Source organism: Bufo bufo, chromosome 4, assembly GCF_905171765.1.
Source record: "Bufo bufo chromosome 4, aBufBuf1.1, whole genome shotgun sequence".
Taxonomy (NCBI): domain Eukaryota; kingdom Metazoa; phylum Chordata; class Amphibia; order Anura; family Bufonidae; genus Bufo; species Bufo bufo.
In genome coordinates, this window is record NC_053392.1 from 3,843,167 (window position 1) to 3,870,490 (window position 27,324).

General features: G+C 44.2%; 1 protein-coding gene across 1 annotated transcript in view; it reads left to right on the forward strand.

Moving 5' to 3' along the window:
• The first annotated feature begins 2,224 nt into the window (after positions 1-2,224).
• The window catches only part of LOC120997411 (zinc finger protein 665-like), a 31,739-nt gene continuing 6,639 nt past the window's right edge, over positions 2,225-27,324 (forward strand). The window contains exons 1-5 of the mRNA XM_040427485.1: positions 2,225-2,563; positions 15,541-15,891; positions 16,363-17,013; positions 17,903-18,050; positions 18,699-18,911. Coding sequence (XP_040283419.1) covers positions 2,225-2,563; positions 15,541-15,891; positions 16,363-17,013; positions 17,903-18,050; positions 18,699-18,911 — 1,702 coding nt within the window. The remainder of the gene's footprint in view (positions 2,564-15,540; positions 15,892-16,362; positions 17,014-17,902; positions 18,051-18,698; positions 18,912-27,324) is intronic.

The following is a 27,324-nucleotide window of genomic DNA, read 5'->3' on the forward strand; positions in this document are numbered from 1 at the left end:
TGAATTCTCCTCAGAATTTGACCAGAAAGGGACTGAACCAAAGACCATTTTACATTTCTCCTCTTTAGGATGAAAATCTGATAGATATTAAGGTTGAGGTTAAAGATGAAGAAGAAGAGGAGACGGGTTTATGGGGCGATCAGCAGTGTAAGGAGGGGGGCTGTCATGGGTCACCTGGATACTACTCCCATCATCTCATCATCACATGTAATAATCTCTCCTGTCCCTGTGTGTTTCCTACAGATGGACTCATAGAAGGAAATCCCCCCGAGAGATGTCTCCGTCCTCTGTATTCCCAGGACTGTCCAGAGGAGAAGCTCCCAGAGAACCATCAGGTAGATGGAGCTGAGCCCTATACACATCTATATAGGGGGGTCCTGCAGTCATAGAGAGGTCATAGATGGTGGGGGTCTCTTATGTGGATCTGTTAGATTTCCCACCTGTCTGCTGTTTTGTCCTGAATTGTTACAGATGACAAATCAGGGGGAAGATCTGACTAATATTAAAGTGGAGGATGAAGAAGAGCGGATGATGGGCGATCCCCCGTGTAAGAGTGAGGTGGAGGAGGACATTCCAGTCCATGTGACCACAGGTATGGAATCATGAATAGAGGAAGGGAATTAGGAGGTTTCTTCAGGTGAGGCTCCACCTTAGAGCTGCAGTAAAGGAGCACTCCGGGCAGTGACCCAGCTTTGAGTCTTTAAATAGCAGGATAATGGTTTTATACTAGTAAAGGCACCGGAGACATGTAGTAATGGCTGTTATACCTCAGGTAGGTGTCATCAGATGCCGGGTGTTATAGGTGACATTACTTCTACACTATAAAGGCTGGAGACATGTAGTAATGGCTGTTATACCTCAGGTAGGTGTCCTCAGATGCCGGGTGTTATAGATGACATTACTTCTACACTATAAAGGCTGGAGACATGTAGTAATGTCTGTAATACCTCAGGTAGGTGTCATCAGATGCCGGGTGTTATAGATGACATTACTTCTACACTATAAAGGCTGGAGACATGTAGTAATGTCTGTTATACCTCAGGTAGATGTCCTCAGATGACGGGTGTTATAGATGACATTACTTCTACACTATAAAGGCTGGAGACATGTAGTAATGGCTGTTATACCTCAGGTAGGTCTCATCAGATGACTTTTATTATGAATGATCAGATTTTCAAATTTTTCATTTTATACCCACAAACTTAAAGGCTATGGATACCTTTGGGGGCATATTAGCGTATTGTACTTATTTTAACCTTAAAATCTTTTTTATTAATTGATCTATTTAAAATTTGGAGTCCTTTTCTCTGTACAGAGCTGAAATGCTCTACTGGCAGGATATGAGTTTTCTCTCTGCTCCGTCAGGCAGGGAGGTGACAGGCTCCTTATCTCTGACATTATAGACACTCATTACAGATCAGTTCTTATCTTACTGATAGCCTCTAAGGCCTGTATTATACCAACAGATTATCTGACAGATTTTCTGACCATTCATTGGTCAGATGGCCTATTACACACACAGATCTTTTGTTATACACACCAACCATTGGTCTCATTGGACAGATATTGGTCAGATAATCTGTTGGTGTAATACAGGCCTTAGTAATTTAGAGATCAGGTTTATTAGATGAACAGCACAAGTACCAGTCACACAGCTAGAAAAACAGTTAACCCTTTGTGACAGAACGGCTCAATATTTTTACTAAAGACCAATTGAAAAAAATATTTTTAGCCCCAAATGAGTAAAATGCAATCATAAAAATAATGTTCCCCATACATAGTCTTTAACCACCTCAGCCCCCCTAGCCTCTTCTTGTGTTAGGGTCAGAACCGACCCGTTTTCAGGTTTTGAATGTCTATAAGTATCACATAAATTTGTTTATTGCATCAAGATTTTTTTACTTTGTCAGGAACCTCTATTTAAACAACGTAATAGAAAAAGAATCCTTTTCACTAAATTATAAAATACTGTGGTGAAAATTAAGACGTTTATGGTGTTAGGGTCAATTCTGACCCAGTTATAATATAGGATTATAGGACACTAATAAGTCATAAAAACTCTCTCTGCTTAGTAACACTGACAGCCGATCACCTCTCAACCCTGTGAGCTGTAGTTAGAGAGGGCCTATCTCTTTGCCTGCTTGTCTGCTTCTCTAAATAAAGTAAATAAACATAGGACCAATACATTTCAGAGTTGCTGACTTGCAGAGTAATCATCTCCAATATGCAGCATGCAAGAGTGAGAAGATTTGCAGGAAGCCAAATACTGGATTATATCTTGGATGAAAATGAGGCAGAGGACACAGAGCAGCATAGCGATATGGATGAGCAGGTTTCTGAGGCAGAAGATGAAGTAGAGTATCAACCAGAATACACAGACACATCTGATGAGTCTGATGAGGAGGCCACCAGTGCTGAACCTGCTGCTGTTCCTGCTGAAACATTCAAATCCAAAAGTGGTAAGATCTGTTGGAGTTCAGAACCTCCTGACTTACATGGCAGGGCAGCTGCTGCAGATGTAATCAAAATTACCCCTGGGATCACAAGGTTTGCTGTGACGAGAGTAAGTGACATCAAAACATGTTTTGAACTGTTCATGCCATTGTCACTAAAAAAAGTGATCATTGCAATGACAAACCTTGAAGGGAAAAAAGTCCATGGCAACATGTGGAATGACATAAATGAGGAATGCCTAGATGCTTATATTGGTGTTCTTCTTCTTGCTGGAGTGTACAGATCCTATAATGAGGCCACTGATAGTCTCTGGGACAAGTCAAGAGGCAGATATATCTTCCCAGCAACAATGTCACTTCACACCTTTCGAATGATATCAAGAGTTTTCAGATTTGACAACAGAGATACTAGAGCAAAATCTGACAAGCTTGCTCCCATAAGGGATGTCTGGGAGAAATGGGTTCAGCTCCTTCCACTAATGTTTAACCCTGGGCCTCAGGTAACAGTAGATGAACGTTGGATCCCTTTCCGTGGAAATTGCCCCTTCCGGCAGTATATGCCCAGTAAGCCAGGCAAATACGGCATAAAAATCTGGGCAGCCTGTGATGCAAAAACAAGCTATGCATGGAACCTACAGATTTACACCGGCAAACCCGAAAGTGGCATCCCTGAGAAAAAACAAGGACAACGTGTAGTCCTTGATTTGACTACTGGACTGCGGGGTCACAATATCACGTGTGACAATTTTTTTACCAGCTATGACCTTGGACAAGAACTTCTCAGGAGGAAACTCACCATGGTAGGCACAATAAAAAAAAATAAACTTGAGCTGCACACTGAAATTTTGCAGGTGAAGGACAGAGCTCCACTTTCTTCAAAATTTGCTTTTACAGACACCACCACTGTTGTTTCATATTGTCCAAAAAAAAAAAAAAATGTGATACTTATGTCCACTTTTCACAAAGATGCAGCTGTGTCATCAAGAAGTGACAAAAAGCCCACAATTATCCTGGATTACAATAAAAACAAAGGAGGAGTGGACAACCTGGACAAGCTGACTGCTACCTATACTTGTCAGCGAATGACCAGGAGATGGCCGATGGCTGTGTTTTCTAACATCCTAGATGTGTCTGCATACAATGCATTTGTGTTATGGACCCACATCCACCCAGGTTGGAACACAAAAAAAAATTACAAGCGGAGAATATTTCTCGAGGAGCTAGGAAGTACCCTTGTCAAGGCACACATTGAGCAAAGGAAACGGGTGTCTCGAGATCCAATCGCTGCAGCCGTGATCAGACAGATGCAGAGTTCATCAAGCACTCCATCCACACCATCAACAACACAAAGAGAATCAGTGCCAGCATCCTCATCATCATCATCTAGCCTTGCCTCAACATCAACCAGCACAGACACAACTCCAATGATGCCATTTGATTCTAAAAGAAAGAGGTGTCAGGTCTGCCCCAGCAATAAGGACAGAAAGACACACACATTATGCTTCCACTGTAAAAAATATATCTGCAAAGAACATGCTAAAAGTGTCAGCTTTTGCAACACATGCATCTAAAAACACCCACACAAACACATGCAAGTTCTTGCACAAAGATGCTTTGAAACTAGTACTTGATTTCTATTGGTTTGCCTTGCTTGATTGTGTGTTGTTTGTTTGACCTTGCAAATCTACATTTTGTATTATTACTTGCTTTTCATTGTTTATGAACGTTTTATGTTAAAAAAAAAAAAAGACTTTTGGCTATTTTCTTGAAGTAAATATATATGGGTCAAAATTGACCCTAACACCATCAATGTTATTATAGTTAATGTTATTAAAATAAAAATATTTTAAAAAAATTTAAGAGATGTGTTCAAATACTCCTCAGCAACATTTTGGTGACATAACAACCTTTTATTTACTTATAATATTCTATTGAGGTTTATTTTACCATTTTTTTAAATTTGAAAATGAGAGGTATGCTATCAAAAGAAAGGTCTAAGGGGTCACACCAAAAATATTAAAACCAATCTTTTCAAGGATAAAGAAGCCTAACAAGGTAACCAAGAAGTAAGAAACAAATTGGATGATAAATAATTGTTCAGAGGGTATTTTATGGCTGATTTAAGACACGGGTCAAAACCGACCCGTTAACATCATGGATAGTAACAGAAAGCCAACATAAGAGGAGGGTTAAACACCCTTAATGACCAGCCCACTTTTCACAATTCTGCACTACACTACTTTCACGGTTTATTGCTCGGTCATACAACTTACCACCCAAATGAATTTTACCTCCTTTTCTTCTCGCTAATATAGCTTTCATTTGGTGGTATTTCATTGCTGCTGACATTTTAACTTTTTATGTTATTAATTGAAATTTACCAAAATTTTTGCAAAAAAATGGCATTTTTCACTTTCAGTTGTAATTTTTTTTTTAAAAAAACCTACATTTCTATATAAATTTTTCTTTAAATTTATTGTTTTACATGTCTTTGATAAAAAAAAATGTTTGGGTTAAAAAAAAATGGTTTGGGTAAAAGTTATAGCGTTTACAAACTATGGTACAAAAATGTGAATTTTTTCCGCTTTTTGAAGCAGCTCTGACTTTCTGAGCACCTGTCATGTTTCCTGAGGTTCTGCAATGCCCAGACAGTAAAAACACCCCACAAATGACCCCATTTCGGAAAGTAGACACCATAAGGTATTCGCTGATGGGCATAGTGAGTTCATAGTCTCATATTCCACTAACTTGTGACAAAAAATAAAAACTTCCATGAACTCACTATGCCCATCATGAAATACCTTGGGGTGTCTTCTTTCCAAAATGGGGTCACTTGTGGGGTAGTTATACTGCCCTGGCATTTTAGGGGCCCTAATGCGTGAGACGAAGTCTGGAATCCAAATGTGTAAAAAATGCCCTGTGAAATCCTAAAGGTGCTCTTTGGAATGTGGGCCCCTTTGCCCACCTAGGCTGCAAAAAAGTGTCACACATGTGGTATCGCCGTACTCAGGAGAAGTTTGGCAAAGTGTTTTGGGGTGTCTTTTTACATATACCCATGCTGGGTGAGAGAAATATCTTGGCAAAAGATAACTGTAACGGAACGCCTAGCACCCCGACCGGGTACCTCCGTCGATAGATGCTCTTAGTGCTTCCAGAGGACTCCAAGCACTCCACTTGACACCGTCAGCACTGCAGACCCCACGAACCGCCGAAGCTTGGTGGAGGTCTCGCCGTCTCCTACCCACCCTGGACCTACGACAAGGCTCCAGGCTCCAGTGGGTGAACCTCTCCTAAATGCAGAGACAGGAACCAGGAACAAGCTCTTACAAGAGCTTATACTCAGGGGAGTATTGTGATATAGCAATCCCCAAGAGTGTAGTTATTGCATTCCCCAAACATGAGCCAAAACTTCATGAAGGTATAAAAGCAACCTCTTTATTTTAATACACAAGCATTTTATACACATCTTCCAACAAGGTTACCACCCACAGGGTTTTGTAAAAACAGCCAATAACCACGTACAATACACTCAGACACTCCCACACAAAATCCTCTGTCCTGGAGACAACCGAGAAGTAATTCAATTATCTCTCAGGACAAAGGACATCGCCAATACACACAGAGAGACAATGGAACAGACCTCCCTACTCAACGTATACAATGTCCCACCCTTTTCAATACAATGAGGCCTGGCTGATGAGAGGGCCCATAATCCTGGGGCAAGAGGCTAGTAGCCAGGCCCCTCCAAAACCCAGTGGCGAGGTTGGTTTCGCCACACATCTCCCCCTCCCAGGTTAGACTAATCAGATACCTGACCTCACGGTCAGTACCTGAGTTAGTCTGGCAGTCCAACCACAACCCAATACTAGACCTGTTGAATTTTGGGGCCTGGCTCTGTTCTGTATGTCCCCAGCTGTTGAGTGGGCATCTGCCACTCCTTGCTTCCTTGTGGTTCTCTAGCTTGGAGCTGTAGGTACTTGGTGGGCAGAGGCCGACTGCGCTCTGCCCAGATGTCAGCTCTTCCGCTGGGGTAGCCTGTGGGAAGTCCGGCTCTGAAGAAGAGGATAAGGGAGGGCAGAGGCCAGCGGCGCTCTGCCTTGATGCCAGCACTTCAGCTGGGGTGCATGGTGCCAACTCCTGCTAGGTAGTAAATGAACGGTTAGGGCAGAGGCCAGCGGCGCTCTGCTCTGATGCCAGCTCTTCTGCTGGAGAGGGGTCAGTGGGGTTTAAAGCCTTACCCACTACCCTCAGTATTGGGCTGGGAGAGAGCTGTGGAGGGGGGCTATAACTTACCCCGTCCTTTGGATACCCCATCTGCCGCTGGGGAGAGAGACCAACTGTCTCCTCTCCCTGTAGAGTATACTGCCGCTGGGTAGTGAGACCGACTGTCTCCACTACCAGTGATTCTGGTTGTTGCAGAGATGAGGGACCGACAATCTCCAATCCCTGTACTCCCAGTGGCAGTTGGGGATCTGGGCCGCCTGCCCAGCGACCCTGTTGGGACGGTGGAGTGACTACGGTCCCATCTCCACCTGCCGACTGGGGTTCCTCCCAGTACCAGTCTATGAAGTCCCCTACCTCCACAGTTTGTGAGGAAGTAGGGGATACCTCAGGTGTGACTTGCCAGGGGAAGGGCTGCAGGTCTGGGCCTGGTATCCAACTGTCTTGTATCTTGCGCTGGGCTTGAATGGAGCGAAACAACTGCTCCAGCTCCCACTCCCTTTGGACCAGAAAGGTCAGATCTGCCCTCACCCCACTAGTTGTAGGCCAATTGTGCAAGTCCCCCCTGTAGTCAGTAATGTCCCAAAATCTAGACTCTTCTGTGCTCCCAAAGTCAATGTCTTCAAAAGACTCCCACAATAACCCAGGGCAATTATATTCCTCACCTTCGGGCTTGGCGTACTTCTCCATCCATGGAGACTGTCGTACTGTGTCCCACCATAGTGCTTGGTAAGCGTCATCCAGCCAGGTTTCCTGCCATACCAGTGTTTCAAGCTCTGACACCCACTCCATCAATGGTTGCTCTCCCAGTAGAGGTAGTCGCAGCGCCAATCGCATTCGCAATCTCTGCTCCTCACTGGGAAGACTCTCACCCCTCCGACGCTGCACGTCCTCCAGGGCCCGGTGCCATACGCCTTTCCGCTCTGCATCCCTGTAATCCGGGTGATCTTCCTCATGGAATGCTGTGCAGGAACCAACGGCATCCATATTGCTGTAGACAGGGGTGCTGTACGGATACTAGCGTTGCCCTCAATATACTCCACGAACGGTGTCTCCGAGCTGCTTCTCCTCACACTAGGACGCCATCCCACTGCTGCCACCAATGTAACGGAACGCCTAGCACCCCGACCGGGTACCTCCGTTGATAGTTGCTCCTAGTGCTTCCAGAGGACCCCAAGCACTCCACTTGACACCGTCAGCGCTGCAGACCCCACGAACCGCCGAAGCTTGGTGGAGGTCTCGCCGTCTCCTACCCACCCTGGACTTACGACAAGGCTCCAGGCTCCAGTGGGTGAACCTCTCCTAAATGCAGAGAGCAGGAACCATGAACAAGCTCTTACAAGAGCTTATACTCAGGGGAGTATTGTGATATAGCAATCCCCAAGAGTGTAGTTATCCCATTCCCCAAACATGAGCCAAGACTTCATGAAGGCATAAAAACAGGAACTCTCTTTATTTTAACACAAGCATTGATTTATACACATCTTCCAACAAGGTTACCACCCACAGGGTTTTGTAAAAACAGCCAATCACATGTATTTACAGTATTCAAACCTTCCCAGCAATTGTACACAAAATCCCCTTCCCTCTGTCTGTGACACAATAAACCAAATACAATGAGCATTGTCTGAGACGCAATTAACTAACACAATGAGCATTGTCTGAGACGCAATCCACAAAATACAATTACCAAACGTAATGGACTAACTTAATCACTCACAGACAGAAAACACACATTTTTCCCCAAAACACAGAAAACCCCCCAAAACCCCACATATCCCCATAATGTATACACCCATGTATAGCTCTGATCTGGGTGAACAACATATCCAAAAATCACCCAGATCCGAGCAGGGGATCCCGAATTCCATGAAAGTCACATTTGGCCGGATGCAAGCATGGCTTTCCTGCCCAAAACAGTTCCACAGATTTAAGCTGTGCGGCCGGTCTGTCTTCTCCTTCAAAGATAGTATGGGCCATAATCCTGGGGCAAGAGGCTAGTAGCCAGGCCCCTCCAAAACCCAGTGGCGAGGTTGGTTTCGCCACAACAACTTTTCCCATTTTTTTTATACAAAGTTGGCATTTGACCGAGATATTTATCTCACCCAGCATGGGTATATGTAAAATGACACCCCAAAACACATTGCCTAACTTCTCCTGAGTACGGCGATACCAGATGTGTGACACTTTTTTGCAGCCTAGGTGGGCAAAGGGGCCCACATTCCAAAGAGCACCTTTAGGATTTCACAGGGCATTTTTTACACATTTTGATTTCAAACTACTTTTCACGCATTAGGGCCCCTAAAATGCCAGGGCAGTATAACTACCCCACAAGTGACCCCATTTTGGAAAGAAGACACCCCAAGGTATTTCGTGATGGGCATAGTGAGTGTATGGAAGTTTTTATTTTTTGTCACAAGTTAGTGATATATGAGACTTTGTAAGAAAAAAAATCATCATTTTCCGCTAACTTGTGACAAAAAATAAAAAATTCTTGGGGTGTCTTCTTTCCAAAATGGGGTCACTTGTGGGGTAGTTATACTGCTCTGGCATTTTAGGGGCCCTAATGCGTGAGAAGTAGTTTGAAATCAAAATGTGTAAAAAATGCCCTGTGAAATCCTAAAGGTACTCTTTGGAATTTGGGCTCCTTTGCCCACCTAGGCTGCAAAAAAGTGTCACTCATGTGGTATCGCCGTACTCAGGAGAAGTTGGGCAATGTGTTTTGGGGTGTCTTTTTACATATACCCATGCTGGGTGAGAGAAATATCTCGGCAAAAGACAACTTTTCCAATTTTTTTATACAAAGTTGGCATTTGACCAAAATATTTATCTCACCCAGCATGGGTATATGTAAAATGACACCCCAAAACACATTGCCCAACTTCTCCTGAGTACGGCGATACCACATGCGTGACACTTTTTTGCAGCCTAGATGCGCAAAGGGGCCCAAATTCCTTTTTAGGAGGGCATTTTTAGACATTTGGATGCCAGACTTCTTCTCACGCTTTAGGGCCCCTAAAATGCCAGGGCAGTATAAATACCCCACATGTGACCCCATTTTGAAAAGAAGACACCCCAAGGTATTCAATGAGGGGCATGGGGAGTTCATAGAAGTTTTTTTTTTTTTTGGCACAAGTTAGCAGAAATTTATTTTTATTTTTTTCTCACAAAGTCTCCCTTTCCGCTAACTTGGGACAAAAAGTTCAATCTTTCATGGACTCAACGGATACCTTGGGGTGTCTTCTTTCCGAAATGGGGTCACATGTGGGGTATTTATACTGTCCTGGCATTTTAGGGGCCCTAAAGCGTGAGAAGAAGTCTGAAATATAAATGTCTAAAAAATTTTACGCATTTGGATTCCGTGAGGGGTATGGTGAGTTCATGTGAGATTTTATTTTTTGTCACAAGTTAGTGGAATATGAGACTTTGTAAGAAAAAACAAAAACAAAAAAAATCAATTTCACTAACTTGTGCCAAAAAAATGTCTGAATGGAGCCTTACAGGGGGGTGATCAATGACAAGGGGGTGATCAGGGAGTCTGTATGGGGTGATCACCACCCTGTCATTGATCACCCCCCTGTAAGGCTCCATTCAGACGTCCGTATGTGTTTTGCGTATCCGCAGTGTCCGTGTTTTGCGGATCCACAAAACACATACGGACGTCCGAATGTAGCCTTACAGGGGGGTGATCAATCACAGGGGGGTGATCAGGGAGTCTATATGGGGTGATCACCCCCCTGTCATTGATCACCCCCCTGTAAGGCTCCATTCAGACGTCCGTATGTGTTTTGCGGATCCGATCCATGGATCCGTGGATCCGTAAAACACATACGGATGTCTGAATGGAGCCTTACAGGGGGGTGATCAATGACAGGGGGGTGATCAATGACGGGGGTGATCAGGGAGTCTATATGGGGTGATCACCCCCCCTGTCATTGATCACCCCCCTGTAAGGCTCCATTCTGATGTCCGTATGTGTTTTGCAGATCCGATCCGTGGATCCGTAAAACACATACGGACATCTGAATGGAGCCTTACAGGGGGGTGATCAATGACAGGGGGGTGATCAGGGAGTCTATATGGGGTGATCAGGGGTTAATAAGTGACAGGGGGGGGGTGTAGTGTAGTGGTGCTTGGTGCTACTTATTACAGAGCTGCCTGTGTCCTCTGGTGGTCGATCCAAGCAAAAGGGACCACCAGAGGACCAGGTAGCAGGTATATTAGACGCTGTTATCAAAACAGCGTCTAATATACCTGTTAGGGGTTAAAAAAAATCGCATCTACAGCCTGCCAGCTAATGATCGCCGCTGGCAGGCTGTAGAACCACTCGCTTACCTGCAGTTCCTGTGAACGCGCGCGCCTGTGTGCGCGCGTTCACAGGAAATCTCGCGTCTCGCGAGATGACGCGTTTATGCGTGACTCTGCCTGAGACTGCCGCCTCCGGAACGCGAGGCGGTTAAATGTATTTTATTGGGATTTTATGTGATCGACCAACACAAAGTACAAGTCTGTGTGAGGTTTCTCTGCAGAAGCGTCTGTGAACAGCAATTTTTAAGTCTTGTCACAGACAAGACTAAACCCTTCCTTCTGAAGGCAAATGTCACACTGGATTTTATTTAGGGGGCTGAATACAAATGCATGCCACACCTTTCAGATATTTATTTATTAAACATTTTGAAACCATGTCTTATCTTCTCACTTCACACAGACTTGTGCTTTGTTTGTCGATCACATAAAACCCCAATAAAATACATCTAAGTTTGTGAGTGTAACGGGAAAAAATGTTGAAAAGGTCAAGGGGTACGAATAAGTTTTATGGCACTGTATAAGACCTACATTCCGAATACTGTGCCTTCTTTATGAAAGAACCCAGCCAGCCTACATCGCTTCATGGAATGTTCACTACGCCTTGCCTCCAGGATGTATGAGGAGGGGGCTGAGCGAGCTGAAGTTTAAAGGGGAGTTATACCCTGTGGTTTATATACTTCATGGGTTACCTGAAATGCTCTTATTTTGTTGTAGAGCTAAGACCAAGGGGAGAGAGTGCTCCTCAAGAAACCTGCCCCCGCATGGCTTACACCATTGTATAAGCAGTGAGTGGATAAGGTTATGGAGGAAGATTCTTCATCTCTCAGTCAGAACATTAGACGTGATTAGGATGGAAGCATCTACTTATTTTAAAGCTTTTGAGAATCTTCCACATTATCTGGGTAGTTAGCATCTTCTATTACTGTATCCGACTCTGCCTCCTCTGATGAGGAACTCCACTTCCTCTTCTGACTATGAACTATTCTTCAGAAGACAAGGGCGGACTGGGAACTTAAAGTGGCCCTGAAAAAAAAAAACTAAAAGTGGCCCCATGTTGTAGGCAGGTCCGAATTAACAGAAGACGGGGCAACAGAAGTAGACGGGATCAACAATACCATAGTGCAAAATACCTTCCCAGCAGAGCCAAATAACATAATATAGCACAATATACTGCCCCAAAAGCTGCCCCTCTGTGGTGGCCATCAATAGCTATCTGTCCTCCTCCTTCTCCAGTCATCTATGGAGCAGGGGGCTTAGGAGGTGAGGTGCTGGCCATGTGCGGTCGCTGGCTGGGTACCTTAGTACCTGATTCTCACAGCATTAGTTACTGTTGACACCTCATTATGTACCCGGTCAGCAGCTGAGAGGAGAAATTTCCCTGTAGGGTCTATGGCCAATCTGCCCCTGGACAGGGATACTCTGATGATAACTGAGGGATTTCTTTGTAGGAGCCAGTCAAACTTTAAAAAAAAGTCTAATCAACAAAGACGCAGGATCACCGGGCCTGAGAAAAAGGGGCACTCTGCTTTTTTCCCCCCAGGCTTGTGAAAACATTTTGGCAAGCTGTTAGATGAAAAGCATAGTAAAGAAGGATGGAATGACGGATAATGTTAAAGGAAATATTAATTATTGATATTTTGAGTAATCTCAATAATTAATATCCATAAATAGGCGTGAGTCGTCTATTTATAACTCCGCCTATTTATACCTAAAAATAAATACCAACTAACTCTGTTGCCTTACCTAATTTCCTGAACTAAGTGCGAATTACTACTACGATATACTACGGTGGCTACTACTACTACAATAAACGACTATACGGTGTGTTATGAATAACAAGGACTTTATTAAAACAATTACAGAAAGGGGTACTGAAAGGGTAACACAATCCCAATAATAAGCAGGGATTGTAGTGAAGGGGTTAATGCAATGCCAGGGTTAATTACAATGCAAGGGGTAACTGGGCTGGGTATGCAGGGGTACAGGGCAGCAGGGGTTAATGCTAGGGCTAGGTATGCAGGAGTTCATGGCAGCAAGGGTTAATTCTAGGGCTGGGGTACCTGGGTATGCAGGGGTAAATCAGGGCAGGGGAGAAAGGCACAGTAGGGTTAAGGCAGGGAATGGAGGCAGAGCAGGGATACTTAGCCAGCTGCAGGGCACTCTTCCATGGAGCTGCTCCGTCCATCCTGCGTTTCCTGCTCTCCTCCTCTGGGGCTGTTAGGGGTTCAACTCCTGGGGAGACACTTTCTTCTGAGCGCTGCCTGCACTCTTCCTCTCTTCTCCAGGTTGGTCGGGTGTCTCCCTGAGCGCTGCCTGCACTCTTCTTTCATGCCGGGCTGCAGGAGTTAACTCACTTCTGGGTGGGTCAGGGTTAACTGCCAGAGCGCAGTGCCGCCAGGGTATTTAAACCCTGCTGCGCTCGCTCCCGTCCTCCCACGCACGCCGGCAGCCAAGTCCATGTGCCTTGCCGGAGATGTTATCAAAGAGCATAGGATCTATTGATCCTCTGTCCTTTGAAGTGACCAAAACTGGACATAATTGTCCATTTATTGGCACCTCCCCCTGCAGGCGCTAGTATGCGCCTGCAGGGGGATTAATCAGCTGGGGGGTACCCGCGCGGGGGGACAGCATATTGGCCACATTTTAGGATAATATGTATATACATAGATGCATGTAATAAGAGGGGCATATATATATATACAGTCAGGTCCATAAATATTGGGACATGGACACAATTCTAACATTTTTGGCTCTATACACCACCACAATGGATTTGAAATTAAACAGACAAGATGTGCTTTACCTGCAGACTGTCAGCTTTAATTTGAGGGTATTTACATCCAAATCAGGTGAAGGGTGCAGGAATTACAACAGTTTGCATATGTGCCTCCCACTTGTTAAGGGACCAAAAGTAATGGGACAATTGTCTTCTCAGCTGTTCCATGGCCGGGTCTGTGTTATTCCCTCATTATCCCAATTACAATGAGCAGATAAAAGGTCCAGAGTCCATTTCAAGTCTATTTGCATTTGGAATCTGTTGCTGTCAACTCTCAAGATGAGATCCAAAGAGCTGTCACTATCAGTGAAGCAAGCCATCATTAGGCTGAAAAACACAACAAACCCATCAGAGAGATAGCAAAAACATTAGGCCTGGTCAAAACAACTGTTTGGAACATTCTTAAAAAGAAGGAAGCTCAGCAACACCATAAGACCCGGAAGACAACGGAAAACAACTGTGGTGGATGACCGAAGAATTCTTTCCCTGGTGAAGAAAACACTCTTCACAACAGTTGGCCAGATCAAGAACACTCTCCAGGAGGTAGGTGTATGTGTGTCAAAGTCAACAATCAGGAGAAGACTTCACCAGAGTGAATACAGAGGGTTCACCACAAGATGGAAACCATTGGTGAGCCTCAAAAACAGGAAGGCCAGATTAGAGTTTGCCAAACGACATCTAAAAAAGCCTTCACAGTTCTGAAACAACATCCTATGGACAGATGAGACCAAGATCAACTTGTACCAGAGTGATGAGAAGAGTATGGAGAAGGAAAGGAACTGCTCATGATCCTAAGCATACCACCTCATCAGTGAAGCATGGTGGTGGTATTGTCATGGCGTGGGCATATATGGCTGCCAATGGAACTGGTTCTCTTCTATTTATTGATGATGTGACTGCTGACAAAAGCAGCAGGATGAATTCTGAAGTGTTTTGGGCAATATTATCTGCTCATATTCAGCCAAATGCTTCAGAACTCATTGGACGGCGCTTCACAGTGCAGATGGACAATGACCCAAAGCATACTGCAAAAGCAACCAAAGAGTTTTTTTAAGGTAAAGAAGTGGAATGTTATGCAATGGCCAAGTCAATCACTGGACCTGAATCCGATTGAGCATGCATTTCACTTACTGAAGGGAAAATGCCCCAAGAACAAGCAAGAACTGAAGACAGTTGCAGTAGAGGCCTGGCAGAGCATAACCAGGGATGAAACCCAGCGTCTGGTGATGTCTATGCGTTCCAGACTTAAGGCTGTAATTGACTGCAAAGGATTTGCAACCAAATATTAAAAAGTGAAAGTTTGATTTATGATTATTATTCTGTCCCATTACTTTTGGTCCCTTAACAAGTGGGAGGCACATATGCAAACTGCTGTAATTACTACACCGTTCACCTGATTTGGATGTAAATACCCTCAAATTAAAGCTGACAGTCTGCAGGTAAAGCACATCTTGTTTGTTTCATTTCAAATCCATTGTGGTGGTGTATAGAGCCAACAATGATAGAATTGTGTCCATGTCCCAATATTTATGGATCTGACTGTATATATAGTGGATATAAAAAGTCTACACACCCCTGTTAAAAAATGTCAGGTTTCGCTCTTCCGGTTCCGGCGCGCACATGTGAGGACGTGTGGTGAAGGAGCTCCATATACCCTGCTACATATCCGGGGTTTGCCGGGACCAGAAGCGGGATCACCGCTGCCTATCTTGAACCGGGTGGCTCATGGACAGATACCTGGTCCGCAACGGCCCCCCACTGCTGACCTCTTCACTCCTGCAGCGAGAATCGGCACTGACGCGATCTGACAAGATGGCGGAGGGTAAGCGGAGAACAACCCGCTCCTCTTCACAACCCCCCCTACCCCCCGATGCAGATGAATCTTCTAGAGGGGAGTCACCGCCGCAATCACAGCAGTCGCTGCAGCTCCAGGAGCTGGAGCTCCCTAGCAAAGAAATCGCTTTGGCGGTTGCACAAATACTGGCCCCAGATATTAAGGCCACGTTGGAGTCCACCATTGCTGGGACTATGAAGCAATTACAACTGGACATTGCGCAGAACTCTTCCCATATTCGGGAATTAGAGCAAAGGACAGGGACCCTGGAAGATGAGCTTTGCAAAACTCAGTCTCAAGTAAGAGACAAAGGGCCAGATTTATTATTAGCTCAGGTCAGAATAATGGAGTGAAAAAGTCCCAAACGCTAAAACTGCGCACAAATTTGCGACTTTTTTCTGATCTGCACTATGCTCGCCAGTTTTCTGAAAGTGGGCGTGTTTTCTTATGTAAATGAATCTCTAGACAGATTTACTATTGGGACTATTAAAAAAGTCGCAATTTCACTCCAGTAAGGACCATGCTTATCTTATGAGACTTTTTAATAGAACATGCGACTTTTTCATAAAAACGTGCGACTTTTTTGTAAAGATGTGCGACTTTTGTAAAGCTGCTTACTGATGGATAAACTGCTACCGTCAAACCACATTTATTACAGTCTTAAAGGGCCGATCATAAATCGGACTTGGCTAAAACTGACTTTAGCCATATGTGAAAGTGGAGTGAGCTGTCAGTCATGATAAATCTGGCCCATAGTTCGTATTAACCAGGCCCTGCAAGATAAAGTGGAGGACCTGGAGAACCGCTCCCGTAGGAGTAATATTCGCATAGTGGGTCTCCCTGAAGATATCCCAGCGCATCATTTGGCGCGTTTTTGCTCCTCAGAACTCCCGCAGGCATTGGGATTTGAGTTGCCGCTTACTGTAGAGAGGGCTCATAGAATTGGCCCCCTCAGAGAACCACGCGTTGATAACCAGCCATCCAGACCGAGGCCGGTTATTGTTAAATTTCTTAACTATGCTGACAAGGAAGCCATCTTGGGGAAGTACAGACGCCTGACTAAACCTCTCAGAGTTAAAGGGAATAAGATCCTTTTATTCAGCGATTATTCTATGGAAGTAGCTAAAAGAAGGAGAGCGTTTTCCCAGATTTGCACAGAGCTGGTCCAGAGGAAAATCCGCTTTGCTCTCATTTATCCGGCTGTATTGCGTATTGTATTTAAACAAAATGGAGGAACTGACACCTACTTAACGCCGAGAGAAGCAACAGATGCCTTAGAAGATGGCGACTTCTCTGACAGCTCGAGGTCCAGATCAACGCCCAGAGGTCGCTCTTCACCCAGAGGAGGGCGCTCTGGTGGTCAATTGACACCGAGACCTGGTGACACGTCCCAGAATAGGCCTGGTGAAGCCTTTAGCCAGGTATCTTGATCAGACTGGGACTGATATCTGCTGTAGCAAACAGCTATGGCGGGAAAACGAGTATATGGAACCTGTGAGTTACCAACTTGATACTGCCGGGATTCTGTTTATTCTTATACCACTACCTTCTAGAAGGTCGTTGATATGAATGCCTTTGAATGAAAGCAGGGTGGAGGAGGGAGGGGAGAACAGAGTGGAGGGTTTTGTTGGTTAATTATCTATGGGTTGTGGAGTTGATGGCATAATGTATTTACACAGGAGGGAATCTGGCGGGACAGAGTCCGAATGTACTCGCCAGTTCAGTGCGAAAAAAGTGAAGTCTAAAGTGCCTTATGGCGGATTTATGTGGGTTACACTCACTCAATAGTTTGTTGTTAATGCTGTTGTTTACAGGTTGGGGGGAATGTTTTTAGCCACTTTTACGGTCATGCTCCATAGATGTTTTGCACTTTCTATACCTAATATAAGCGTCCGGAAGCGGCCTCCACCAGGTGGTACTCCTTGTAATTATGAAAGTAGTCACTTGGAATGTAAAGGGCCTTAGAGCCCCGCAGAAAAGAATAATGGTTCTCAAACACCTCAAGAAATTGAAAGCGGATATTGCGTTGCTGCAGGAGACGCACCTGGGGAGGCTGACCTATGGCGCATGAAGCGTCTTTGTGTAGGACATGTCATGGGATCCCCATCATGTGGCAGGAAAGTGGGGGTGATAATTCTCATACATAAGCGAGTAAGCCATAATGTGATCGCTACTGAATGTGATGAGGATGGCAGGATTATACATCTTAAACTGTCCACGGACACGGGTCTTATAGACCTATTCAATGTTTATGGACCTAACACTGGTCAGGCCCCTTTTTTTAGGGTCTTGGAAATTAAAATTCTACAGGAGGCAGGAAACCAGATTTTAGTCATGGGGGATCTTAACGCAGTACATAACCTAAAGGAAGATAGGAAACAGACGCAGTCTTCGCTCCAATCTACGCAGCCTATCAGAGGTGGAAGGTTTTCTTTAGAACCTCTCATTAAGTCCACAGGTATGATAGATATTTGGAGATTCCTGAACCCAGTGGAAAGGGAATTCACTCATTTTTCACATGTCCACCGGTCGTGGTCTAGGAACGATTATGCCCTGACCTCGCCACAACTTTCGAAAAAGGTCCTTCAGGCTGAGATCACGGACATGGTGATATCTGACCACGCCCCGGTATGCATCACTATTGCAGAAAACACCCCCAGAGGCACTGATAGGGTTTGGCGTTTACCTAGCTACCTTATGTCTGACGATGATTTTTTAGATAGACTGAAAGGCTGGTGGTGGGAATTCTTGGATAATAATTCGGGTCATCGGGATAATCCTTGCCTCCTGTGGGATACGGCTAAAGCAGTTATTTGTGGTAATATCATTTCATATACAACAGCTAAAAAAATATGGCTAGGGCTCCAGCATGCCACTGATGAGGTCCGCTCTGCTTACACTTCTTACTTAGCGAGTCCTATCAACATAAACAGGATTAAGTGGGTGACGGCAAAACACAATTATGACCATAAGTTAGAGCAACAAGTTAAACTTCATATGGATTATCACTCGGCCAAGCTGTTTAAATATGGCAATAAGGCAGGTAAAATGCTAGCTAACTTAATTAACGCACAACATTATAACCCTGCCATTAGGTCAATTTTAGATGAAGGGGGGAAAAAGCTCACTAACCCGAAAGACATAATTGAGTGCTTTAGGAAATATTATGAAGCACTTTATTCCCAAGACGGGTTTAACCAGTCACGGGCAGAGGAACTTCTAGCTAATGTCTCTCTCCCCAAACTTTCAGAAGATATGCTAAATAGCCTCATTAAGCCGATTACAGTTGAGGAGGTTCAGGGCACCATTAAGTCGCTCGGTAACGGGAAAGCACCGGGCCTGGATGGGTTCCCGGCAGAGTTCTTCAAGGCCCTTGCGGCGGATGGGGGGGGGGGGGGGGACGACATTATGTCTACAGGGAGGCTGGCCCATATTAAACTGATTCCTAAACCGGGTAAAGATGTTGCTCAGATGGGATCTTACCGCCCGATATTGTTAATTAACCAAGACCTGAAAATTATGACTAAGCTAATGACCAATAGACTAGCGGAACTCATGCCATCCCTGATCGGACCTCACCAGGTCGGGTTTACAAAGGGGAGAGCAGCGGTCACTAATATCAGAACAGTTTTAACGATACAAGATCACCTTTTTTATAATCAGGATCCAGCTGATTGCCCTGCCCTGCTGTCTTTGGACGCGGAAAAGGCCTTCGACAATGTTAATTGGAAATGGCTTGGGAAAACGCTGGAGGCCTTTGGCTTTACAGGGCCTTTTCGGACGTTCCTAGATAAATTATACGCTGGCCCGATAGCTCAAGTTCATCTACCTGGTTTTCTGTCTACGCCTTTCCGCCTCCACAGAGGTACGAGACAGGGTTGCCCCCTATCCCCGCTCCTCTTTAATTTAGCCCTGGAACCTTTAGTCAGATTCCTGATACATTCTGATGTGAAACTAAACTCATATGTTTCGCAGATGACATACTTATTTTCCTTAACTCCCCAGAAACAGATCTTAATAAAGTATTAGATTCTCTACAATATTTTGGGGAGGTGACAGGCTATCGGGTGAATGTGAGCAAAAGTCAATTGTTATATTTAAAAGGATATACTAGAGATCGCACCGCACCAATTATAATCCAGGAGGTGGAGGTAGTCCCCCAATACTTGACCTATCTGGGGATTAAAATAGGTAGAAGTCCACTGTCCCTATATAAATTAAACTATAGTCCACTAATCAGAAAGATAGAGGAAGAACTTGATAGGTGGCTGAATTTGCCATTGTCTCTATTCGGGAGGGCCCATGTAGTGAAGATGGTCAGCTTTGCCAGATTACTTTATCCCATGCAAACAATTCCTCTCCTGATAACGCATATGGACTATGTCTGTTGAAAGGGGAGGGGGGCATACAGATGCCTAATATCAGGAATTATAACCTAGCTTCCCTCTGGAGACATATTAAAGATTGGATGTCCGGTTCCTCGAATTTTTCCAATACCCCCTTGGAGAAGGAATTGGCCGCTCCATGGGATTTGAGAGCTATTTTGCACACTAGAATCCGAGACATTCCTCTGGCTTTGAGGAAATATACACTACTGAAGGATACTTTAGCTACGTGGAGAGGGGTCCGTAAACTCTTTCGATTACCTATGTATCTCTCTCCATACATGCCATTATGGACCCTCCCAGCCTTTCCAGCGGGGAGACAGTCAGTAATGTTTACACTCTGGAAAGAGAAGGGAATTATTTCCTTGAAACAGTTGCTTAAACCTATGGGAAGTGAGTTATTGTCTTGGCAAAATATCAGGTCCCAGTTCCGGTTGCCTCCCTCGCACTTCCTCCCATATAGTCAAATTAGTTATTTTTGCCGGTCTCAGTCGCTGGACATGGGAGACCAGGAAAGGAGAGTCTGGTTCGATGCCCTAATGGGAACTCAAAATAATTCTCTTTCGGATCTATACCGGAAAATCCAAAATACTCATTCGATTCCTATAGAAGCAAAAGTTTTCCAGAAATGGGAAGTTGAGTTGGGGGAAGAGGAGTTGACCCCAAAATTAAGGGAAGGCTTGGAACGTGTGAGGCAGGCGACAGGAAATGAGACTTGGAGGGAAATGCACTTCAGGATTTTGCACAAAGCAACATATGCGTTTGACTTGTCTTATAGGGATGCTCCAGCACACTATCTTAGATGGTGCCCAAAATGTCAACTCCAGAAAGCCAATCTGTTGCATGGGCTGTGGGGCTGCCCGTCTTTAACTCCCCTGTGGAGGGGTGCGCTAGAACTCATGAAACAGATCTGGGGAGTGGAAGTACAATTGAATCCACTACATTGTATTTTTCATTATATACCTTGGGATACTAAGGGGGAAATAACTCACTCCACACATGTCAAAGGTATACATATGTTTTTACTAGCAGTTAAAAAAACAATATTGAGGCACTGGATATTCCCCACTATTCCCACATTGGATGAAACAGTAGGCATTATGAGCCATATTCTCTATATGGATAGGCTGGAGGCAGAGAACAATAAGGATAAGTCCACGAAATCCTTCTTCAGTAAGTGGAGGAAATTTATTAGCCATGTTCTAACTCCTATGGAGATTCAGGAGGTAATGAAGCCTTTTTCGCCACACTAAATGGTATCTGGAAGAACAGATAAAGGGGACGTTAGGTGCACTAGAGATAGATATCCCGTGATGGTAGCACTCGCTAACTAGAGGTGTAGACATGATTCCTTCAGGTTATAGATACAGGGGCCGGCAAGCGGCCGTGAGGCAGACATCTTTGATGGAGAGTTCTTTTACTTGACCGAACGTTGGGCACACAGTTGGGGTGACAAAGGTTCATGGGAGGGGGAAGGTGGGTGGGAGAAAATGAAAATTGGGAAATATTATTATCTTATGCCATATATGACACTTTATTGTACGTGTATCTGGAAATGACATTTGTATCTGCTAAAAAAAAAAATGTCAGGTTTCTGTGATGTTAAAAAATGAGACAAAGATAAATCATTTCAGAACTTTTTCCACCATTAATGTGACCTATAAACCGTACAACTCAATTGAAAAACAAACTGAAATCTTTTAGGTAGAGGGAAGAAAAAATATAAAAATAAAATAATGGGGTTGCATAAGTGTGCACACCCTTAAACTAATATTTTTTTGAAGCCCCTTTTGATGTTATTCCAGCACTCAGTCTTTTTGGGTCTGAGTCTATCAGCATGGCACATTTTGACTCTTCTTTGTAGAAACCCTCCAAATCTGTCAGACTGCGAGGGCATCTCTTGGGCACAGCCCTCTTCAGATCAATCAGATCAGGTCTGAGCTCTGGCTGGGCCATTCCAAAACTTTAATCTTCTTCTGGTGAAGCCATTCCTTTGTTGATTTGGATGTATGCTTTTGGTCGTTGTCATGCTGAAAGATGAAGTTCCTCTTCATGTTCAGCTTTCTAGCAGAAGCCTGAAGGTTTTGGGCCAATATTGACTGGTATTTGGAACTGTTCATAATTCCCTCTAGCTTAACTAAGGCCCCAGTTCTATCTGAAGAAGAGCAGCCCCTTGGCATGATGCTGCCACCACCATGCTTCACTGTGGGGACGGGGTTCTTTTGGTGATGCGCCAATCATATCTTTTGGAATTATAGCCAAAAAGTCCAACCTTGGTTTCATCAGACCAGAACACCTTTTCCCACATGCTTTTGGGAGAATTCAGATGTGTTTTTGCAAAATGTAGCCTGGCTTGGATGTTTTTCTTAGTAAGAAAAGGCTTTTGTCTTGCCACTCTACCCCATAGCCCAGACATATGAAGAATACGGGAGATTGTTGTCACATGTACCACACAGCCAGGACTTGCCAGATATTCCTGCAGCTCCTTTAATGTTGCTGTAGGCCTCTTGGTCGCCTCCCAGACCAGTTTTCTTCTCGTCTTTTCATCAATTTTGGAGGGACGTCCAGTTCTTGGTAATGTCACTGTTGGGCCATATTTTCTCCACTTGATGATGACGGTCTCCACTGTGTTCCATGGTATATCTAATGCCTTGGAAATTCTTTTGTCCCCTTCTCCTGACTGATACCTTCTAACAATGAGATCCCTCTGATGCTTTGGAAGCTCTCTGTGGACCATGGCTTCTGCTGTGGGATGCGACTAAGAACATTTCAGGAAAGACCAACTAGAGCAGCTGAACTTTATTTGGGGTTAATCAGAGGCACTTTACATGATGCCCGGGGTATGCTGACTCCTATTTAACTGGATTCTGAATGTGATTGCTTCATTCTGAACACCGCTACATCCCCAGTTATAAGAGGGTGTGCACACTTATGCAACCACATTATTATTTTTTTTGTTTTGTTTTCTTCCCTCCACCTAAAAGATTTCAGTTGGTTTTTCAATTGCGTTGTACAGTTTATAGGTCACATTAAAGGGGGAAAAAGTTCTGAAATGATTTATCTTTCTCATTTTTTTTATAGCACAGAAACCTGACATTTTAACAGGGGTGTGTAGACTTTTTATATCCACTGTATGTATATACACATCCAAATATACACATACACATATATATATATATATATATATATATATATAAAAATACAGAGGTGTGTGCAATATAAGGGGCATACATATATACAGTACAGACCAAAAGTTTGGACACACCTCATTCAAAGAGTTTTCTTTATTTTCATGATTATGAAGGCATCAAAACTATGAATTAACACATGTGGAATTATATACATAACAAACAAGTGTGAAACAACTAAAAATATGTCATATTCTAGGTTCTTCAAAGTAGCCACCTTTTGCTTTGATTACTGCTTTGCACACTCTTGGCATTCTCTTGATGCGCTTCAAGAGGTAGTCCCCTGAAATGGTCTTCCAACAGTCTTGAAGGAGTTCCCAGAGATGCTTAGCACTTGTTGGCCCTTTTGCCTTCACTCTGCGGTCCAGCTCACCCCAAACCATCTCGATCGGGTTCAGGTCCGGTGATTGTGGAGGCCAGGTCATCTGGCGCAGTACCCCATCACTCTCCTTCATGGTCAAATAGCCCTTACTTTTAAAGTTTTCCCAATTTTTCGGCTGACTGACTGACCTTCATTTCTTAAAGTAATGATGGCCACTGGTTTCTCTTTACTTAGCTGCTTTTTTCTTGCTATAATACCAATTCTAACAGTCTATTTAGTAGAACTATCAGCTGTGTATCCACCTGACTTCTCCTCAACGCAACTGATGGTCCCAACCCCATTTATAAGGCAAGAAATCCCACTTATTAAACCTGACAGGGCACACCTGCGAAGTGAAAACCATTTCAGGGGACTACCTCTTGAAACTCAAGAGAATGCCAAGAGTGTGCAAAGCAGTAATCAAAGCAAAAGGTGGCTACTTTGAAGAACCTAGAATATGACATATTTTCTGTTGTTTCACACTTGTTTGTTATGTATATAATTCCACATGTGTTAATTCATAGTTTTGATGCCTTCAGTGTGAATCTACAATTTTCATAGTCATGAAAATAAAGAAAACTCTTTGAATGAATGAGAAGGTGTGTCCAAACTTTTGGTCTGTACTGTGTGTGTGTATATATATACACTGCTCCAAAAAATAAAGGGAACACAAAAATAACATCCTAGATCTGAATTAATTAAATATTCTTCTGAAATGCTTTGTTCTTTACATAGTTGAATGCGCTGACAACAAAATCACACAAAAATTAAAAAATGGAAATCAAATTTTTCAACCCATGGAGGTCTGGATTTGGAGTCACACTCAAAATTAAAGTGGAAAAACACACTACAGGCTGATCCAACTTTGATGTAATGTCCTTAAAACAAGTCAAAATGAGGCTCAGTAGTGTGTGTGGCCTCCACGTGCCTGTATGACCTCCCTACAACGCCTGTGCATGCTCCTGATGAGGTGGCGGACGGTCTCCTGAGGGATCTCCTCCCAGACCTGGACTAAAGCATCTGCCAACTCCTTGACAGTCTGTGGTGCAACGTGACGGTGGATAGAGCGAGACATGATGTCCCAGATGTGCTCAATTGGATTCAGGTCTGGGAAACGGGCGGGCCAGTCCATTGCATCAATGCCTTCGTCTTACAGGAACTGCTGACACACTCCAGCCACATGAGGTCTAGCATTGTCTTGCATTAGGAGGAACCCAGGGCGAACCGCACCAGCATATGGTCTCACAAGGGGTCTGAGGATCTCATCTCGGTACCTAATGGCAGTCAGGCTACCTCTGGCGAGCACATGGAGGGCTGTGCGGCCCTCCAAAGAAATGCCACCCCACACCATTACTGACCCAATGCCAAACCATCTGTCACATGTGCTCAGTGTGAACCTGCTTTCATCTGTGAAGAGCACAGGGCGCCAGTGGCGAATTTGCCAATCTTGGTGTTCTCTGGCAAATGCCAAACGTCCTGCACAGTGTTGGGCTGTAAGCACAACCCCCACCTGTGGACGTCGGGCCCTCATATCACCCTCATGGAGTCTGTTTCTGACCGTTTGAGCAGACACATGCACATTTGTGGCCTGCTGGAGGTCATTTTGCAGGGCTCTGGCAGTGCTCCTCCTGTTCCTTCTTGCACAAAGGCGGCGGTAGCGGTCCTGCTGCTGGGTTGTTGCCCTCCTATGGCCTCCTCCACGTCTCCTGAAGTACTGGCCTGTCTCCTGGTAGCGCCTCCATGCTCTGGACACTACGCTGACAGACACAGCAAACCTTCTTGCCACAGCTCGCATTGATGTGCCATCCTGGATAAGCTGCACTACCTGAGCCACTTGTGTGGGTTGTAGACTCCGTCTCATGCTACCACTAGAGTGAAAGCACCGCCAGCATTCAAAAGTGACCAAAACATCAGCCAGGAAGCATAAGAACTGAGAAGTAGTCTGTGGTCACCACCTGCAGAACCACTTCTTTATTGGGGGTGTCTTGCTAATTGCCTATAATTCAACCTGTTGTCTATCCCATTTGCACAACAGCATGTGAAATTTATTGTCACTCAGTGTTGCTTCCTAAGTGGACAGTTTGATTTCACAGAAGTATGATTGACTTGGAACTACATTGTGTTGTTTAAGTTTTCCCTTTATTTTTTTGAGCAGTGTATATATATATATATATATATATATATATATATATCCACAGACCTGGGCCCATCCTGGCCATAATACAGGGCCAATATACAGGGTGGGCCATTTATATGGATACACCTTAATAAAATGGGAATGGTTGGTGATATTAACTTCCTGTTTGTGGCACATTAGTATATGTGAGGGGGAAAACTTTTCAAGATGGGTGGTGACCATGGCGGCCATTTTGAAGTCGGCCATTTTGAATCCAACTTTAATTTTTTTAAAAGGAAGAGGGTCATGTGACACATCAAACTTATTGGGAATTTCACAAGAAAAACAACGGTGTGCTTGGTTTTAACGTAACTTTATTCTTTCATGAGTTATTTACAAGTTTCTCTTTGTTTACAGCCATTGACATGTCGCCGAGGTTAACATGTGAGGAGCGAATAGAAATTGTGTTGATGTCTGGTGAACGCAGTAACCGGGTCATTGCAGCAGATTTCAATGCAAGACACCCTACGAGACCACCCATCTCCCATGCTACAGTTAGCAAACTGCTTGCTAAGTTTCGTGAAACTGGTTCAGTGTTAGATTTGCCAAAATGTGGACGCATGAAATCTGTCTCTAATGAAGAAACATCAGTGGCTGTCCTAGCTTCATTCAGCAAGAGCCCACAGAGTACCACTCGCCGCATGTCACTAGAGAGTGGCATTAGTTGAACATCCCTTCGGCGGATATTAGCTACTCACAAATGGCACCCTTACAAACTCCAGCTACTGCAGCATCTCAACGAGGATGACCCAGATCGGCGCACTGAATTTGCAGAATGGGCAAAACAAAAATTGGAACAGGACCCTCAGTTTACGCAGAAGATTTTGTTCAGTGATGAGGCAAACTTTTATGTGAATGGTGAAGTTAACAAACAAAACCACCGCTATTGGTCTGACACTAACCCACATTGGATAGATCCCTCCAAGACTGTTGGAACAAAAAAATTGATGGTATGGTGTGGTATATGGGGTACAAAGATAGTGGGGCCATTCTTCATCAATGGAAACCTCAAGGCCACTGGATATGCAAAATTGCTACATGATGATGTGTTTCCCTCTTTATGCACTGAAGCTGGCACGTTCCCTGAGTTTTTCCAGCAAGATGGTGCACCACCACATTATGGGTGTCAGGTCCGAGCATTCCTAGATGAACAGTTTCCTGGAAAGTGGATTGGTCGTCGTGGGTCAGTTGAATGGCCCCCAAGGTCTCCCGATCTGACCCCCTTAGACTTTTATCTTTGGGGTCATCTGAAGGCAATTGTCTATGCTGTGAATATACAAGATGTGCAGCACCTGAAACTACGGATACTGGAAGCCTGTGCTAGCATTTCTCCTGCGGTGTTGCTATCAGTGTGTGAAGAGTGGGAGAAGAGGGTTGCATTGACAATCCAACACAATGGGCAGCACATTGAACACATTTTATATGTGGTCAGAAACTTGTAAATAAGTCATGAAAGAATAAAATTACGTTAAAACCAAGCACACCATTGTTTTTCTTGTGAAATTCCCAATAAGTTTGATGTGTCACATGACCCTCTTCCTATTGAAAAAACAAAAGTTGGATTCAAAATGGCCGACATGGTCACCACCCATCTTGAAAAGTTTCCCCCTTCACATATACTA